The following is a 20,368-nucleotide window of genomic DNA, read 5'->3' on the forward strand; positions in this document are numbered from 1 at the left end:
TCATCTTTATTGCTCGAGGAGGTTCATTGATAACAATTGAATCTGATTGAAACCAAACAGTTTATTGTGTCATCTGCATATGAATAAAATATACTGCCTCATCAATGTCACCTTTGAGAAGTTAAAGGCATCTTAATGAGCTGATGCTCTCTACAGTTACACTGGAGAGAGGAAGGGACACCAGCGCTTTTCTAATTTACATATTCTTGAATAAGCTCAAATCAAGCTGCTTCTCAACATTGAGATTGACCTAAAGATGTCTGGCAGTGGGCTTTCATGATAGCATATGCCAGAAGAGCAGAGAGCATCACCCTGACTCCTATCATCTGTCAGTCTTCTGCTCTATGCAAAATAAGAGAGGCACATCTGCATATTTATGACTTTCCATCTCATGTAGATTCATCGCTGTCTGAGTCTGTATTACATCAATGTTTAGAGAGAAATTTGAGTAGAAAATGTCCATTTAGAACAAAAGCTCTTGTATTCCCTATATAGACCTCAGCTACCAGACACATACTCCTCTGTTTAGGAATTTAATCTCATTATTTTAAAATTGTTGCTTGCCGTTTATGTTGGTGACATCAAAGAATCATAAAAAAAAATAGCCCAGAGGAAATTGTATTGTTCGGATGTTGCTTTGTCATAAATCAGGATTCATTCTCATTTATATTCAAGTATCAACTTGTTTCTTTTAAAATTCCTTAGAAACAAAACAAACAATTGTTGCGTTATGCATTTCGCAACTCCTATTTATTTCAATGGGAGTTGCTTGGCTGGCACATACAGCGGTAACACTTTATAATAACTGCACGTTATGAATCATTAGGTAAGCATTAGTAAATAGTCAGTTCATCCTTAATAAAGCATTGTCCCAACATTAATAGCAGTTTATAAATACAGTTATAAATGCCTTGTTCTTTATAAGCATATCTATTACAAAGGAAATTTAAAGGCACAGTTATCTTCCTAACAGAAAAAATAAACAAACAACACAAAAAGATGCAAAAAAAAGAAACTGTACAACTGTACACATTAATATTTATTTAATTGTATTTTCTATGACATTGCAGACGTTTCTTTTTCATTTTTTATCAAGTGTACTGTTGTACAGTTTCATTTTTGTGCATCTTGAAAAAATATTTCTGTGTTCTGTATCCCTCTGTATTTCCGTTTGTTTAACTTTTCTGTTTCGAAGATAAATGAGCCTTTAAATCTCCTTTGCAAATGCTTTACAAGGTATAAATAGTCCTCACTTAGATGAGCTCACAAAAGATAGATGGCTGGCAACTACTAAATGTTTTATAACTACCTGACTTAATCATGAATTACAGCTGGAATATGTGTTAATAAAGCATTTATTAACACACTGAGCAACTATTATCATGTGTCTAAATAATAAGATTTATAAATGTACATTTAAATACTTTATTAATTATTTATTTACACTTTTTAAATTATGTTATCAACCACTGGCAACTCCTAAATGACTGGTTTGTAAATAAAGTAATAATTTAGAAATGATAAATGTATTGTTAATAAAGTATGAAAATACAATTATTAAACATTATAGATATGCTCAAGAACAAAACATTTATAGCTGTATTTATAAACTGCTTACTAATGCCTATTAATGTTGGAACAATGCTTTATAAAGGATGAATTGACTATTTACTAATGCTTAACTAATGATTCATAGTGTGCACTTATAATGTGTTACCCATACAGCTTCTGAAGTAAAGCAACCTGGATCTTCGATTCATGGGAACTGATGGTACATCTATAAATACATTGAGCCACATTCATCCACACAGAGGAGCAGAGCTGAAGCACAAGCAAATCTATGTTCGTGTTCAAAACACATGATTTTTTTAACCGCTCAAAAGTTACATTAAATACATGATTATTGCAAATGACTGTGAATTGAGAAACAGATAGTTACAGGATCTAAGCAGCCGAACCTTGAACCTCTGGTAGTTTGCAGTGGATGTATGAGTTTATGTATGTTTTTACAGTATTAATTAGAAATCCCTAATTCTATGAGCCCTACATTGTTTGATAGAGTGAGGCGCAGCGCAGCAGGAGGTTTCAGGTCTTCTCTCTTTAGTGGGGCTCTTGAGACCTTCGCTCTTCATTAGAAGGGGCTGAACAGTCAGCTGTATTAAACACACGCTGCATGTTTCACTGGGGCTTTAAGTCATCCAGAAAATGCCGCAATGACACTTTCTGCCCTGATTCTAGCATAGTTTTTCAATTTTAAGTGGGCCGAGGGAATAAGGAACATCATCAAACTTGGCAACTTTATCGTATAATTGATTTGAATACAGATAAAGTGGGGGTAAGAAACAGAGCAATGAATTTAGAAGAGTATTAAGCAAATGAAAAGCGAATGAAGCAGAGACTGACTGCCTGTCAGATATTCAGCTTGATTTGCTGAGTTTGTGGTTGTTTTGCTGTGATGGCCGTTTGGCTGCAGATAGAGTGAGATTTGGACATGTTACTCAAGGTCCAGCGGGAGAGCTGTGCTGCACCGCCTGACTGAGCTGCCACTCAACATGAGGCACTGGAGTGTGACTGTTTTCTGCTCAGCACAACCAAGGAGCAGAGAAGACACTGAGGCTCTGGTTCAAAAACTAGTGAGCTGCCTCTGTAGACAGCATCATAGGCACACTCCTGACATGAAGGCTTCTCTAAGAAGTAAGCAACTTTGTTTTGTCCAAATTCTAGGGCAGCATTTCATGTGTCTTTTGTAGAGAATGCAGTCTCATAATGCATTTCGACAAGCTTGTGTGGAAATGTTTTTTTTTTTGATCATAATAATTTTGCACTGGAACATATTAATAAAACTTATTTCACCTTATTCAGGGAAGCGGTATATTTAATTATTGCCAGGAATGAAAACGAGGCTGTGAGGGATAGAAGTGCATGCAGTGTGTTCAATGGATTGCTCTGTTGCTTAACAACATACTGATTTTTCAGCTTACGAAAAGTCTTTCTGAGAGAAAAAAACAACCACCTTTCAGTAGACAAAAATTCCATGAAACCATTTTGAAAACCAGTTTACATGATCTAGGACCTGTATTCAGTGCATGCCATTGTTTTGTTTTCACAGCCTTGTTTTCAGCTGTGCTAAATTCAATATGGAGTCAAACTGAATTAAGGTCTATGTGTCACATTTCAAATCTGTAATTGAGATTCCATTTTAGTTAGAATGCATAGTAGGCAGCTGCCTAGACAACAAGGGAGCACATTAGGATTTGGAAAAGGACCAGAGTGAGAAAATTAAATGACAAAATGCTCCTGTGGGATTCTTTTTTTTTTTTTTTTTGGAAGCAGCAGCATGAAACAATACTTCCCCTCTCATTACCATATTTTGTCCCAAATATATTTTCAATAATACTATAAACTATAATCACAACAACAACAACCTGTGTGAAGGTTCATCTTTAATACACATTGTCATATAAAGTCAGTAATATTAGTCTCACAAACATATACAATCTTTAATTCCTTTAAAGGGATAGTTCACCCAAAAATAAAAAAATCTGTCATTAATTACTCATCCTCATGTCGTTCCAAACCCGTTAGACCTTCGTTCATCTTCAGAACACAAATTAAGATATTTTTGATGAAATCCGAGAGCTTTCATCATAGACAGCAACACAACTACCACGTTCAAGGCCCAGAAACGTAGTAAGGACATTGTTAAATAGTCCATGTGACATCAGTGGTTCAACCATAATTTTATGAAGCTATACGAGAATAATTTTTGTGCATCGTGGTACGCACGCACATAGAAGACTGAAATGGGAGAGATGAAATTGTTGAATAAAATCAATATTTTTGTTTTCTTTGAGCACAAACAGTATTCTCATAGCTTCAAAAATTACGGTTGAACCACTGATGCCACGTGGATTATTTTAACAAGACCCTTACTTACCTTTATGGGCCTTAAACATGGTGGTATTTCATAATCTTGGATTTCATCAAAAATATCTTAATCTTACGGGTTTGGAACAACAGGAGGGTGAGTAATTAATGACATAATTTTCATTATTGGTTGATCTCTCCCTTTAAAAAGGACAAATAATACAGTAAATTCTGAGTTCATTTTAAGTTTTGACTGAAGGTAATTATTTCGAAGCGAGTCAAGTTTAATTTCAAATATCCCTCTAATGGATAAGCCTGTCAAACTGATCACTTGTGATTTATTTTGTCCGTTTCATTATAAAAGAAACAATTAATAAGAGTCAGCCTTTAGTAAATCAGACTATACAGATCACAATGTATGTTGTGTGCTATCATTAAGAACAACTTAATAGAAATAGAATTCTAGCCTTTGAATAGCTATGCAGGAATTCCTGCAACAAACTAATCATTTGGCAAATGCTCTTAAATTGACACACCTTTCCTAGTAAGTATAGTACTAGTAAGATAAAAAAAGACCTAAATATACTGAGATTTACAAGATGGTTGACTCCACTTGCTCACAGTTTTACTGTTGCAGGCAAGATTTATACAGTAGCATCTGTTCTTGCTTTATTGAAGTTGCCCAGATGCTTCTTCGTACCTGACATTCCATGACTTGGATCACTAAAAAACCATCATGCACATCTTGTCTTTGTCTTGCCAGGAGGATGATTAATGGTTAGTGCACCGTTTTATTTCTGCCCCTCCCCTACATAGCCTTGAGAATCCTGTCACATATTGAAGGCAATGAATGTAGTTGTATAATGTAAACACGTTAAAGCCTTCCTGATATTGACCAGATGCCCCAACATTAGCCCACGCGATTGCTTAACGTGTCTCAGATTGTTCATCAGGCCGACTGAATGACGTCATCCCTCCAGGTCCTGCATTGAGCTGTTACATTCTGATCAATATGCCTTAATTAAATGCTGTAGACCACTGCATGTCATTTGTCTTCAGGGTACAGGGGTATCGATGCCAAATGGGCAACTCGCCAAGGTCTAAAACTACAGATAAATACCAACTCAGTCATAGGCCCAGATTTGATTCTGTAGAAATTGACAAATGTTCATCTACAGGTCAGCTTTCCATTCTTTGTAATGTTATTTGGAGGCTCTGATTGTACAATCTCAGTCAGACGGGCACTTTGTATGCAGCCAAGCTCCCAGCATGCTTTGAGTCTGCTCACCTGGGGCATGTTGCATTCTTAAAATTTATGCTTTGATTAAATGCAAATAGAAAGATAAACAGATAAACAGGATTTGGCCTAACATTCATTCAAGGTGGTGCTTTGTGAAGCAGATTAGTGTGGCTAATTTCTCTTCTGGTGGAGTTTTAATTGGCGTTCGATTCCAATCAAACTCCTGCCACCCTCCCTAGGGGCCCTGGCAACTGGTGTACTTTGTCTAAAGGGCATGTGCCGTCTGCTGTGCAATATCGGCTAATGGATGCTTTTTCATAATGTTTTAGATTTGTATGTTCATTATAGTCTATATTCATGCTAATATTCTCAATAGGCATAATTCAGGTCACCGACTGTATGACAGTATTGTTTGAGCAGTGTATTGGAGGTCTATGTAAAGACTTATAATTAGCTGCTTCCTCAATTGATACCTCAAGCAACAACTTTTGTTTGTGTGCTTGTCACAGTTTTATTTACCAGTTACACTTTATTTATAGGAATTTTAGTAGCTACAGGAATTCAATTTCCCTTTTCTTATCTGAACACCTTTTTCCTCTGAGGCTTTTGAGGAGTTGTACTGGAAACCACACTCTGTGTTTTAAAGCTGATTTGTGTGAAGCTTAATAATTAAAATGTTTATGAATAATTCATTCTGGATCTCTTTGTGCGAGCACTCCTCTAGCTGTGCAAGTTTCTATATTTAACGTCGGCGTCACTTTTTCTCTCTCTCTTTCTCGCCTTCTTTCCTTGAAAAGCTCAACACCTTTGGGTTTTCATCTTGACACTGTTTAACACGGGAGGTTTCTTTTTTATTTTTGTCACAGAAATCCCTTTTCATATGTATGTTTTGAAGCCTGCACTAAGCATAACCCAGAATTTTGTTTTTCCATAATTTTAACACAGAAGAAGAAATTATGAAAAACGTTGGAGTCCGAATAATATGGGACCCCATTGACTTGCATGAAAAAAGACATTTTTCAAAAGATCTTACACAGAAGAAAGAACATCATACAATTTTGGAACAACATGAGGTTCTTCATAATATGGTTCATAGAGGTTTTTCAGTTCATTTAGAGTCGGACATGAGTGAGTGAAGATGACTTACAGTTCAGTAAGTAATTCAAATCAGTAATCGCTCTGACATGTTCAGTAAATGATTCATTTCATAGAATGATTTTGATTCAGACCATTTACTTGTACATTTGTAAGTCTTTTTTGACCGATTTCTTAAAAGAACCAGTTCATTTGAGTCACTGGTTAATGAATCAGACTCTAATGAAAAGCAACAGCAAGCAGAGTTGGCTTCATTTTATTTTGCAGTACCCAGAGCTCTTTTCGTCTCTCCTTACATTCGATTTTGACTGAAAGCAATTTGAGTAAAATATCATTTCTTTTCACTGTAGATTCAAGTGGAGGCGGTAAATAGCAGTGCAGGAATCACTGGAATAAGCTAAGAAAAACACATTATATGCCTCATGCGTAATATAAAAAATATTGTCTGAAACGTTAGCTTAAAATTTGATATATTAAATTGAAGGTTATTTTTAATTCACAATGATTTATTACCTCTTTTATGCTCCAAAAGTAGAGCAAGAGAGAGAGAAATGGAAAAGGGGGTTGGGGAGGGAGGAGCAGGTTTGGAAAAACTAGATCAACCCACAATGAAAACAGAATGGCAGGGTGAAAGAGCTCTCTGCTCCTGTTTTGAAGACAGCACAGTGGGCTGGCATTGCTGCAGAAACGGATTCGTGATCATGATGCTGATGACCAGCTGTGTGCAAGTGCATTGAGGGACAAACTGTTGTTTTTAGTCTCACATATCATAAGATGTACATTCACAAACACATGACTTTGTGTTTTGTATCAAACTGTCAATTAATAGTCCAGATACTACTAACCAAGATTTGTCACAGCACATAATGTTGCTCTTTTGTTGGCTTGATTGCTTCTATTGTCCTCATTTGTAATTTGCTTTGGATAAAAGCATCTGCTAAATGATTAAATGTAGATACTTTGAATAAACCTGAGTCAACCAGCAACTTGTGCTAAACTGATCATGGATAAAAACGTGACAACCATTTTTAATGGTTATTAGACATTTATTACACCTAAATCGCTAGAAAAATAAAACATAAGCAGAGTTTTTTCAAATAAAAACAAATATATGTATTTTAAAATATCAAGCATATCAAGAGTAATGGGTTTCATAATTCTCAATAACACAGCATAACAAATAAATAACTATTTAATGAATTAATAAATAATAATTTACACAACTACTGTAAGTATATCAATCCTACAAACAGTACAGTTAAAATAAGTAGTAGTAGTATGTACCACTACCACATAACAAATCTCAACTGCTTGAGTGTTATATTTTCAAAAAATGAAAACTATATTATCACTCAGTGTAGGGATGTTCATTTCAGTTATTTTTCCTAACCGACAACTGACACTTGTTAACCGATTATTAACTGTTAACCGACAAGATTATTTTAAAAGTGTGACCCGTTAAAAATACTAACATTTGTTTCCCGGGGATTCATTTTACATGCGCAAAAAGCAGCAAACAACAGAACATGAGGATTGACATGGTCATATCATATCATATCACGCACCTGCAGCGCTTCTGCAAGCGGAGAAAAATGAAATAAAGCTAGGCTATATATAGCCTATATAGCGAATAAATAGGCCTATATGAGAAATAAATTTTTACTTAAGTAACAAATGAAGAAAACGAAAGAAATCTGTGCAACAAGTAGCCTAGTATGCAGAGTTTCGGTTCATATGTGTTGCACGAAAGGAAAGCAGATGGCAGAATGCGGCATCCTATTTTTATTTAGGCTTATTTTACAAAAGCACAAAGATTTGTTTTTATTGTAAATGTACACACATAAAAGCAAACCTTTTACAATTCCGATTATCTTTATTACTAGATGCTTCCACTGTTAGAAGAAAAACATGCATTCAAAATTTCAAGCATTGCTACTTTGACAACAATGCAGCCTGTTCATTATCATAATAAAATACAGTCAGTCAAACATATGGAAAAAAAAAACACTGCTCAGTTTAAATATGTAGTAAAATCTGTGCCGTTAAGCATAATCACTGTACCGCCGTGATGTTATGCAAAACATTTAGTTTTACGTGAATATTGGAACGCGAGTGAAGAACATAATACAGTGTTTATTATAATGTTTGTAAACATTTCGCGTCAACATTAGGCCTATTTCTGAATGACTTATGGTTTTTTTTTTTTCTAAAAAAACACATTTTTGAAAATACGTGTAGCGTATTTTAACCATGCAGCAAACCTTTTTAAATATTTTGATAAATAACTGGGAAAAAAAAAACTTTTTAAACTGTTTAACTGATTGTATTAATCAGTCAAAATTCTCACGGTCGGTTAACCGGTTAAAATGAGCATCCCTAACTCAGTAATATATTAAAGTTGGATATACAGTACACACTACTTTACCTGCATACATAAAGTTAGCTCATAAAGCTATATAGCATATCTTGACAACATTACTATTATATTTTTCATAAAATGTAACTATTGTCACTCAGCTCTTTATATAAAGTTGGATATATGTCTAAATTTATATGCATACATATGCATATTATATGCTAATATTGGCACCCTTGGTAAGCAAAGGTGGCTGTGAAAATAAACCTGCATTGTTTATCCTTTTTATCTTTCATTCCTGCCAAAAAATTCACAAAATTCCAACCTATCATTGAAGTAAAACAATTGAAAGTGTGGGGAAAATCTCATTGTGAAATAAATGCTTTCTCTAATGTTGGCCACAATTATTGGCCCTTTTCCCATGGTAACAGCTCTGAGTTTTCTCCTATAATGCCTGAAGAGTTTGGAGAACACCTGATAAGAGATCAGAGACCATTTTCTTCATACAGAATCTCTCCAGATCCTTCAGATTCACAGCTCCATGTTAGTACTTCTCCTCAGTTCACCCCACTCATTTTCTGTAGGGTTCAGGTCAGAGGACAGGGACAGCCGTGGTAAAAGATTCATTTTGTGCTCAGTGACCCATATTTGTGTTTATTTTGTTTGTTTTGGATTGTCCTGGTGGAAGATCTAAACACGGACCATTATAAGATTTCTAACAGAGGCAGTCAGGTTTTGATTTTTATCTGTTGGTATTTGATATAATCCATGATGCCATGCATCTGAACAAGATGTTCAGGACCTCTGGCAGAAAAACAGGCTCACAACATTAAAGATCCAGCAGTATATTTAACCCTGGACATAGGGTACTTTTTTATCCCTGTTTGTACTAAACTCATCTGGTGGGTTTGCTGCCAAAATCTCTTTTTTTCCAGTTTCATCTGACCATAGAAGCATGACAACTGAATTTGCTGGAGTTTGTTTTTGGATGAGTGAGGAGAATTTTCCTTGAAACCCTCCCAAACAACATGTGGTGATGTAGGGGATGTTTGATATATATTTTTGGGGGGGTTTCTGACCCCAAGACTCAACTAATCTCTACAGTTCTCCAGCTGTGATCCTTGGAGAGTCTTTGGCCACTCAAACTTTCCTCCTCACCGTGCATTAGGACGATATAGACACGTCCTCATTAGAGAATTCATTGAAGAAAAACATTTATTTCATCATGAGATTTTCTCCCCAATTTCAATTGTTTTACTTCAGTGATAGGTTAGAATTTTGTTAATTTTTTGAGTGAAAGATCAAAGGGTCTTTGATCAAAAAAATCTTTGAATATTTATTAGAAACAGTGCATTAAATAAGCTTCATTATAGAGGCTTGGCTCTTCAGTGGTGGCTAGTTGTCCTTATCTGCTCTTTTGTGCCATAGAAATGTTACACTTATCACATTCAAACTGAATCACACACAGAAAGGCCAGTCCTCTGTACTGCAGACATCCATGATGTTTTCCTCAGATCCCACTGATCTGTGGACCCCTATCGATCCGGCAGCTGCCCACAGGGAGCTACAACTGAGGAGACCAGGGGCCATCCGGATAAAAGCACACACAAAACACCTCCGTAAACTGCTTCTGGATTAATAAACAACAAACTTGGCATAATAGTGTACATACCATTATGCAAATGTACACCCAAGCATAGTTGGCTTTTTTTTTTGCAACAGCCGGAAATTGAACAGAGGATTTTAAAAACGTGGTGCATGTTGAATTCAACAGATACACTCAAAAGGCAATTTTCAGCAATCACTGGTTTTACAAATGTAATCGCCACAATCGACTGCACTCTTATTGCAATAAAAGCACCAGTGGAGAATGAATTAGCTTTCAACGACAGAAGGCACTTTTAGTCTATCAGTGTTCAAGTAATCTCACCTATGCAGATGTAAGGTGGCCTGAGCCAATGCATCATTTTATCTTACAATAATGTTTTTATATTGTCAATCCATCTCTACATTTAAATGCTATATGGTGATTGGTTGAGAATATAAAGTCTGGGTCTGTTGTAGGATTTATTCTGAATTATTTGCTGACTATTAGGTTTTTCATGTAGGATTTTTATTCCTACAAAATTAAGTTATTAGCAGAATTTTGAGTACCAAAAAGGACAAAATACCTTATTTTTATATACCTTATAATTTGTCCATAGGGCTTGTGCGTGTACACACACACGCATGCACACACACACACACACACACACAAACACACACATATATATGACAAATTAAATTAATTACATTTACATTGTCATTTTGCAGACGCTTTTATCCAAAGCGAATTACAATTGGGGAATACAAAAAGCCATTCATCTTGAAGAGGCAATCAGACAGAGGAAGTGCTCGTAACACCAAGTCTCAGTCATTGTTCAAATAAGTACAAGCTAGTAAGGGAGGGAGAGAAAGATAGAGGGAAAGAGTGAGTTTTTTTTTTTTTTTTTTGAGTTTAGGATGAAGTCAAGTATTGCCGAAAGAGATGAGTTTTCAGTTGTTGCTTGAAGATTGACAGGGATCCGGCATTCCGGATAGGGGTGGGAAGATTATTCCACCAGCCAGGAATGGTGAACGAGAATGTTCTGGAGAGTGATTTTGAGCCTCTCTGTGATGGTACCACAAGGCGTCGCTCACTAGCAGATCTCAGACTTCTGGAGGGGATGTAGGTTCGTAATAGTGAGTGGAAGTAGGAGGGTGCTGAGCCTGTGGTAGTTCTGTATGCAAGCATCAGTGTCTTAAACTTGATGCGAGCTGCCACTGGTCGCCAGTGCAAGGAGATGAAGAGAGGTGTAACATGCGCTCTTTTGGGCTCGTTGAAGATCAGTCGTGCCGCTGCATTCTGAATCATTTGTAGAGGTTTGATTGTGTTTGATGGCAGACCAGCCAGAAGAGCATTGCAGTAGTCCAGTCTAGAAATGACAAGGGCCTGGACAAGAAGTTGTGCAGCATGCTTTGTCAGAAAGGGCCTGATCTTTCTGATGTTGTGTAGTGCAAACCTGCAGGATCGAGCAGTCTTTGCAATGTGCTCTTTGAAGGTCAGCTGGTCATCAAAGATTACACCAAGATTTCTGACCGAAGTTGATGGGGTAATCATTGATGAGCCTAACTGAATCGTGAAGTCATGCTGTAGAGTCGGAGTGGCAGGGAAGACAAGAAGTTCCGTCTTTGCCAGGTTGAGCTGTAGGTGATGTTCTTTCATCCATGCCGAGATGTCCGCCAGGCAGCCTGAGATCCGTGCAGCTACCGTTGGGTCATCTGGTTGAAAAGAGAGATAGAGCTGTGTGTCATCGGCGTAGCAGTGATAGGAGAAGCCATGTGCATGTATGATGGGACCCCAGCGATGTAGTGTATGTGGAGAAGAGGAGGGGTCCAAGAACCGATCCCTGAGGAACTCCAGTGACCAGTTGATGTGGTTTGGATACCTCCCCTCCCCAGGCCACCCTGAAAGATCTACCGGTGAGATAGGATTCAAACCAGCGAAGTGGAATCCCAGTGATGCCCAGTGATGAGAGGGTAGACAGGAGAATCTGTGTCAAAAGCAGCAGAATGAGGACTGATGATTTGGAATCGGCCTTTGCAATTCGCAGGGCTTTAGTGACTGAGAGTAGCGCAGTCTCTGTTGAATGGCCACTCCTGAAACCTGACTGTTTAGCATCCAGTTTGTTGTACTGTGAAAGAAACCGTTAGAGCTGGTTGAAGACAACTCGTTCGAGTGTTTTCCCTACGAATGGAACGAGAGAGACAGGTCTGTAGTTTTCTAAAAGAGAAGTGTTTAATGTATGTTTTTTGATCAGTGGGGTTACCCGAGCCTGCTTGAATGCTGTGGGGAAGATGCCTGTGAGGAGAGATGTGTTTATAATGTGTGTGAGTGCTGGTAAGAGCGTGGGAGAGATTGTTTGGAGAAGGTGTGAGGGGATTGGGTCGAGAGGACATGTTGTAGGATGGCTGGAGAGGAGAAGTTTGGATACTTCTGCCTCGGTGAGGGGACAGAAGGAGAAGATGGGAGTTAGAGCAGTGGATGTGGTTGATTGGAGGTCCTGTGGAGTTGAGAACTGGTTACTGATTGTTCTAGTTTTGTCTGTGAAAAAAGATGCAAAGTCGTCAGCGGTTATCAAAGTGGTGGGAGGTGGAGGAGGGGGACAGAGGAGAGAATTAAATGTTCTGAAGAGATTGCGCATGTCTGGAGCGCTGTTGATCTCGTTGTGGAAATGTGAGGATTTGGCAGTGTGGACTTCAGTAGAGAAAGCAAAGACTGATACCTACTCAGGTCCGACGGATCGTTTGATTTGCGCCATTTTCTCTTTGCCACTCTGAGTTTGGTCCGATTCTCACGAAGAACATCGGATAACCAGGGGTTAGAAGGGGCAGCCCGTGCTGGCCTGGAGGAGAGAGGATAAATGTCGTCTAGACAAGAGGTTAAGGTAGAGCATAAAGTGTCAGTGGCTGCATTCACATCCAGAGAAGAGAAATGGGTAGGCGAGGGAAGAGAGGAGGATACTACAGAGGAAAGAAGGGAGGGGGAAAGAAGCGTAGGTTGCGTCTGAAAGTAACCGGTAAGGGAGATGGTGGCACCTGGGTAGCAAAATGTAAAGTAAATGTAATGAAGAAATGGTCAGAGATATGTAGTGGTTGTACCAGAATGTTATCTGTAGAACAATTGCGTGTGTAAATTAAGTCGAGTTGGTTGCCTGATTTGTGCGTGCTAGTAGTGGTGAGACGTTTGAGATCAAATTAATCTAGGAGTGACTGGAAGTCTGTAGCATAAGGCCTGTCTAGGTGAATGTTGAAATCGCCGAAGACTAAGAGTGGAGTGCCATCCTCCATGAAAGAGGACAGCAGTCCATCCAGCTCATCTAGGAAGGTTGGTAGAATTTGGCCAGGGGACGGTAGATTACCACAATCTGGAGTCTTATAGGAGCTGTTACAGTAACGGCATGAGATTCAAATGAGTTGAGATTGCTTAGGGGAGAGTGGGTGGAGTATTTCCAATTGTTAGAAATGAGAAAACCAGTGCCCCCACCCCGGCCAACTTGCCTAGGGGTGTGAGAGAAAGAGAAATTGTGAGAGAGAGTAGCTGGGGTTGCCGAGTCTTCTGGACGAATCCAGGTCTCAGTCAAGCCCAGGATGCTGTGTGGAATGTAAGGAAAATGCAGAAATGAAGTCTGCTTTGTTGACAGCTGACTGGCAATTCCAAAGACCTACAGAGAAAGAAAGAGGTGCAGTGGAAGATGTAGAGATAGGGCGCAGATTAGCAGGGTTACGTAACCTTCTGCGTGTGTTTTTAGAGCGAGGTTGAGAGACAACCGGAATGGTTTGGAAACACATGATAGACGTGGAAGGATGGAGGATAAGAAAGTGTGAGGGAAGATAAAAACGATACTTAAGTGTGTGCTCGGTGTCGTCGCAAAGTCGCGCAGGAAAAAGTCGTCTGTCTTTACACTCGTTGGTCTTCACACAAGGAGGCTGAACGCTTAAGCGTCAGTGCTCTGACATCAAATAAATACAGTCTAAGAAACTAGAGTGAAAACAGCTGTGGCCGGCTTCTGATCAGCCCAGCCAATAAGGTAGGACTGCTAATAGCTCAAGACGAAACTAACACTTTGCACAATCACACAGGCACGTTCTCAGCTGAGGTGCAAATTATTCTAATTACCAGTGCAATCAAACATAAAAACCCCAACGAAAATGCAGAGTAGAAATAGGTAGGAAACAAACTATTCCTTCCTAGCAGCAAGTAAATAATTTAAACAACAGAACTGCGACCAAGTTATTCAAAACACTTACGCGAGCTGCCGTCCGTCTCTTCTAGTGACTAATCGGCTTTCCCAATTTTTTTTTTTAATTAATTGAAAAAATTAGACAGTAAAATGTTAAATCAGTCATTTTACATGCTACAAGTGATTTAGGCAACACAAATTACAATCTGCAGGTTTAAAGTATGAAAAATATATTAAGATTTCATTATCATTTAATTGTCATTTTGTTTTTTTGTTTTTTTTATTAACCTTAAAGGAGCATTAGATAATGGCAAAAGTAAAAATGAGGGAAATAAACATTGCTGTTAATAAAAATTGCTGTTAATATACAATATTGACCAATTTTGTGTAATATAGACCAGCAGTGAAATACTTCATATTGGCAGATAACAATATGGTAGCCTACAGTGAACAGACATACAGTTTTGAGAAATTACTCGGCCGACAACAGCAAAAAAAACTACAAAAACAACTCTTTTGGTGTTCGGCCGAATAAGCAAAAAGACTAAGTAAATTGTGTCGACCAATGATGTAACACGATCAAATAGAGGCGCACACTTATGCAGCAAATATATCATATAAAACCGTCAGAGAAAGACGCAAAAATTATTACACGCATGAAGCACCGACAGCGAGAGACTGCTTAGTGCTGCATCTCATGTCTCCAATGAGAAGAGAGGAAGGGGTGGTTGATGCTGGTTACTTTGATGACTGAAATCGCGAAATGGCCTCAAACGATTTGTAAATAAACTGCAGAATATTATGCTTTCAAATACACGCACAAATTGCATATATTCAAACAGTGCTGCACAAGCTCGTGGTGCCAGGGTTCAAAGTCCAAAACGCGGTGTGTGTGTGTGTGTGTATACACACACACACACACACACACACACACACACACATTGTTTTCGGAATTTATAGTCAGGAGCCACACTCTGTAGTATGTGTATATAATATATCATAAAGAGAGGCAGGTCCCAGAACAGAGTAATCATGTATAGCAGTTATTACCATCATCAAACTGACAGGTAGAACGTAACGGCTGTCTGTTTTAATCTAGACAGCATCTTCTGATTCTCGGGACGATATCTAGAATGCCTTTAGATTTACCATGCATGAAAACAGCCATATTTCCACTCAATTTCAGCATCTGATTTCATTTTGTTCTTACATAATGTTTTCCTTCTGTCATAACAGGCGACAATTGGAATCGACTTCCTGTCAAAAACCATGTATTTGGAGGACAGAACGGTAAGCAGTCTAGCATGTTCTAATACAGCAGTAAATCAAATGCACTCCTCTGTTTTTATTCCATGTCAAAAGAGAAGAGTTTTAATGAAACCATACTGAATCTCCAAAGCTTTTTTATTACCAGCTGGATTTCTGACAGTTTTAGTATATGGCTGGAAGCTCATGTATCAAGAAAATAGATCGTATCTATAAGATGTCTGGAGTTTATAACCCAGAAATGATTCCATGACCTTCAGCGGAGCAGTTTTCTGTGGTTTTATAAGGTCATATTGATCCAGCTCCTAGCTTGGCTCTGCATTGTGTCTATATGTGTGTTTGAGAGGCTGAATAATTTGACTGTTCAGTTGGGGGTCTCTGACTTGCAGGTTCGGTTGCAGTTGTGGGACACAGCAGGCCAGGAACGTTTCAGGAGCCTCATTCCGAGCTATATAAGAGACTCCACCGTAGCTGTGGTGGTGTATGACATCACAAGTGAGTGTATCTTTAATGATCAAATCTCCTTTAGCTCTGAAATATATTATCAAGAGCCAAAAAATCAAAGCGGTTAACATGATTACAGCTGCCTGATTTGTCAATTTGAGATGTGATCATTGATTATTTTCTGTCAGTAAAGTGTGTTACAGGTCTAGCCTTGTTTAACACTATAACCAGATAGATTCAACCCCAAAGATGTAAGAAACAGTCATTTTTCACAATAAAAAGATGACAGTTTTTAAGCCCCACTGTGACTTTTAGAGACAGAGTTAGCGGTGCACACAGCTTTGTTGGTATGAACAGGAAACACAAAGCTTGATTTTATAGGTAAAGCAGCCAAAGCCCATTTCACCTTGAAGCAGAAGCAGGTTCACTGATGTCAGGCTGCACATAAACAGTTATAAATGCCATAATAAAACCTTATTGAATTTTTCAATAATATGACAATAGCACACAGTGGTGCACAATAGCTGCAATATATTCACTGCATTTTTTAAAGGTAAGAAATTATATAAGCTCAACTCCCATATACATTTAATAATAATAATTAAAAAAATCGTAATAAAAATAAGAAAAAAAATTAAAATTTTCTAATGATAATTTTTTTAAAATTTACCCTCCAACCAAGGTATTAATGGAAATAGTGATGATATTATCAACACAAATTATAAATCTGTTAAGGCTGTTGATTAGTTAAATAAATAAATACCTGATTAATTTCACAGGTTTCGCTAATTAACTGCACTTAACATTTAAATTTGTTGAGATATAAATATTTTCATGTATAATATCCAGATTAATGTGGAAATAACATAAAGATAGTATTTTAAATACTTAATATTTTCAATATTTTTCTTGCATATTTTTACTAAGTACAATGAATGAAAGGGCAGTATTACTGATACTGATGCTTCATTAAAATAGACCCCCCCCCTCCCCATTTCTGGGCATAAAAATAGCAATTATAGCCATTCAACATTACAATGTAATGCAGTATACCAGCCTAAACTGCAGATTATCAGATTGTTTTTAATTGACCTTTTATTAACAATTATGGAACATTAAAAATATTAAGGCCACTCTTTCGCTTTACGGAGTGGCACACAAATTATTTTTAATACATTGTAGAATCCGAAATCTAGATTATTTCAGTGCTTGCCCTACAAAGTAGTTATCACCTTCTGTCTCTGTTTTTTTATATAGATGTGAATTCATTCCAGCAAACTTCCAAATGGATCGATGATGTGAGAACGGAGAGAGGAAGTGATGTCATCATCATGCTGGTGGGCAATAAAACAGATCTGGCAGATAAGAGGTGAGTTGTCTCACTCTCAATCTTTCTCACACGCTTTTATTATTAAGCTGCTTAACAAGGCTGTTTCACTCACCAGCATGTGAACTGAATGAAAAGGAAGCCTTATTCTCACGTCAGATTTGTGGGAATGCAGGATGACGGATAATTTGAGAACAAACCCTATTTGTGTGAAAGATAAGAGGTAAAGGAAGCAATACAAAAAATAACACATTGTTCAGAGAAGGTTTGCCCTAAAATGATCTCTCCCTGAGTGTGTTGGAGGGTAACTAGGTCAATGTAGTGATGCTTTACTACACTAACTAGTATTAACTTACAATTAAGTTTTAAAATAAGCTACTTTTTCCCCCAGCCTGTTACAATATAGTGAGGCAAAATGCTACATTACTGTTATATATATGGCTGAGTGAGTTGAGGTAATATTCAATCTACTGTATATAGTGTTGAGAAGTATAATTATTTTTAGTGAATTGATTCGTTTGAATGGTTCATTTAAATTAACTTAAACAAATATTCATCAATCCAGCTGAGTTTACAGCTGTTCATCACTGCTATTGACTCAATGATATGGTATAATTTGGAGTTCTGGATGTATTTAGTGGAAATAAATTCTCTATCATGCAAAATTGTGGGGTCAGATAGATTTTTTTAAATACTTTTATTCAGCGAAGATTCATTAAATTTATCAAAAGTGACAATAAAGACATTTCTGTTTCAAATCACTGCTGTTCTTCTGAACTTTCTATTCATCTTGAAAGAATCCTGGAAAAAAAGTACCACAGTTTTTACAAAAATAAGTAGCATAACACTTTTAACATTGGTAATGAGAAATGTTTCTTAATCATCAAATCAGCATATAGGAATGATTTCTGAAGGATCTTGTGACAATTCAGCTGTGCCTTCAAAGGAATAAATGACATTTTAAAATATATTCAAATAGAAATAATTTTAAACTGTAATAATATTTCAAAATATTACCATTTTACTGTATTCAGAAACATTCCAAAATCTTGCTGACCTCGAAAGTTTGAATGGTCATGGATGTTCAAGTTAATATTACACTATTTGAAATCTACGCCAGATAAATATTGCGCTGACTGAAAAATAAATCACATAGTCGCTTTTTTCTTTTGTATTTAAAAATATATTTTGAATACTTTCAGTGTAATAAGTTACTTTTTGTTGTTGTTTAGCTAATTACTATTTTTAAATGACTAACTTGACTGTAATATAAATGACTAGCAGCTTGTAATGTTAGGGAAAGTACAGTTTCAAAGGAGCTTCCCCAACACTGTTCTCGGTCTACCCTTGTTGTAAAACTTCCTTGTGTCATGCTTTAATCAGTACAAAGCCTGAATGTATAGTCACCGGCCCTAAAATTATTAAAAGCATGCAGATGGTAACAGATGTGTCTAAAATCAATTTTTTTTCTGTATGAAATTTCGGTAACACTTTAGAATCGGGAACACTTATTCACTATTAACTACGATTTTTCCCTCAATAAATTCCTAATTTGTTGCTTATTAATAGTTAGTAAGGTATTAGGTAGGATTAGGCATGTAGAATAAAGCATTAATATGTGCTTAATAACTACTTATAAATGGCTAATATTCTAGTAATATGCATGCTAATAATCAACTAGTTAAGAGACCCTAAAATAAAGTGTTACCGAAATCTCTATGTAAAATATTTCACTATAGCAAACAGATCAGAAAAACATGTCATCAAACAAATTAAACCTTTGGAATAAATGGGCATTTCATGCTTCTCTTACTCAGTCCTTCAGAGACGTGGGCGCTCAGGGATAAATGCAGCTCAGTCTCTCTCTCGTTTGTCGTTTTCCTCTCTCTCTAACTGTGTCCCACAGGGAGGTCAATGTTTTCCTCTCTTTTTGTTCAATAATAACTTGCCTTTATAGTTTTCATCCTCCATTGCACCTCCTGAGCAAAGAACAGGTTATCCATACTAATTCACAGCTCTCGGTCTTAAGAGACTTTGAAACAACAAAACAGATTGTTTTTTAAAACAGATTGAGATTAATTTTGTACATTGTAAGTGTGGCTTAGGAGGTGTACAAATAGCTCTTGGGGAGACTCTTATGCTCATCAAGGATGCCTTTATTTGAAACAGTAATATTTTGAATATTACAAATTAAAATTACTAAATGTAATTTATTACTGGAATGGCAAAGCTGAATTATCAGAAGCCTTTACTCTAGTCTTCAGGTCACTTTATCGTAAATCCTTCAGAAATCATTCTAATATACAGATTTGGTGTTTAAGTAAACTTACTTTTATCATTGCATTTCAATCTAATCTAATCGCATCTGTTATCATATGAGGAATTTTTCTAATAATGCATGTAGTCAAGAGTGCATTTATTTAAAGCTTAAATGTGTCACTTTGTAATGCATATGTTTCACAATATATTTTTTGTTCATGAGGTCAGAGTAAACATGACACTTAAGCAGGAAATAAGTTTTTGAAAGAAACTCAGATTGTTTGTAATAAGTCACCATGGTGATCAATAGCGCATGCTGAGGTAGAGCTGTATTGTAACGTGTTTTAATATGAGCATTATGCAGGATTTGTTTCCCTGACGACTGTGAAGGAATGTGTCAGGTGGAGGGGGCTGCAGGAACAGTGTAACAAGCTGATTATGGAGGCAGTTACAGTAATTCTGTGCTAAGATGAAAACCCCATCAACTCTCATTATCTCAGCCTGTACATTTAGTTCATATTGTAAATTGAGTTTAGCATGGTTTGTTTGACATGTCATTGCCTAGGGTTAGGGTTAGCACACATCAGTGTGCCGTTTCGTCTTGAGTTCTCTGATGGGCAGCTATTGTCCAGCGTCTCTCACTGCTCTCTAACACAGACTGAGACACAATCTGCACGGCCCATTTCTGAGCTACCAAACAAGACTTTTTCTAGCATTTTAAAGGGAAAGTTCATCCAGAAATAAAATTCTTT

General features: G+C 37.1%; 1 protein-coding gene across 1 annotated transcript in view; it reads left to right on the forward strand.

The window, feature by feature from the left end:
* The window catches only part of LOC306879118 (ras-related protein Rab-6B-like), a 55,388-nt gene that overhangs the window by 14,878 nt on the left and 20,142 nt on the right, over nucleotides 1–20,368 (forward strand). The window contains exons 2-4 of the mRNA XM_079431838.1: nucleotides 15,557–15,610; nucleotides 15,976–16,081; nucleotides 17,288–17,399. Of these exons, the coding sequence (XP_079287964.1) occupies nucleotides 15,557–15,610; nucleotides 15,976–16,081; nucleotides 17,288–17,399 (272 nt within the window). The remainder of the gene's footprint in view (nucleotides 1–15,556; nucleotides 15,611–15,975; nucleotides 16,082–17,287; nucleotides 17,400–20,368) is intronic.

Source organism: Barbus barbus (assembly GCF_936440315.1).
Source record: "Barbus barbus genome assembly, chromosome: 13".
NCBI lineage: Eukaryota > Metazoa > Chordata > Actinopteri > Cypriniformes > Cyprinidae > Barbus > Barbus barbus.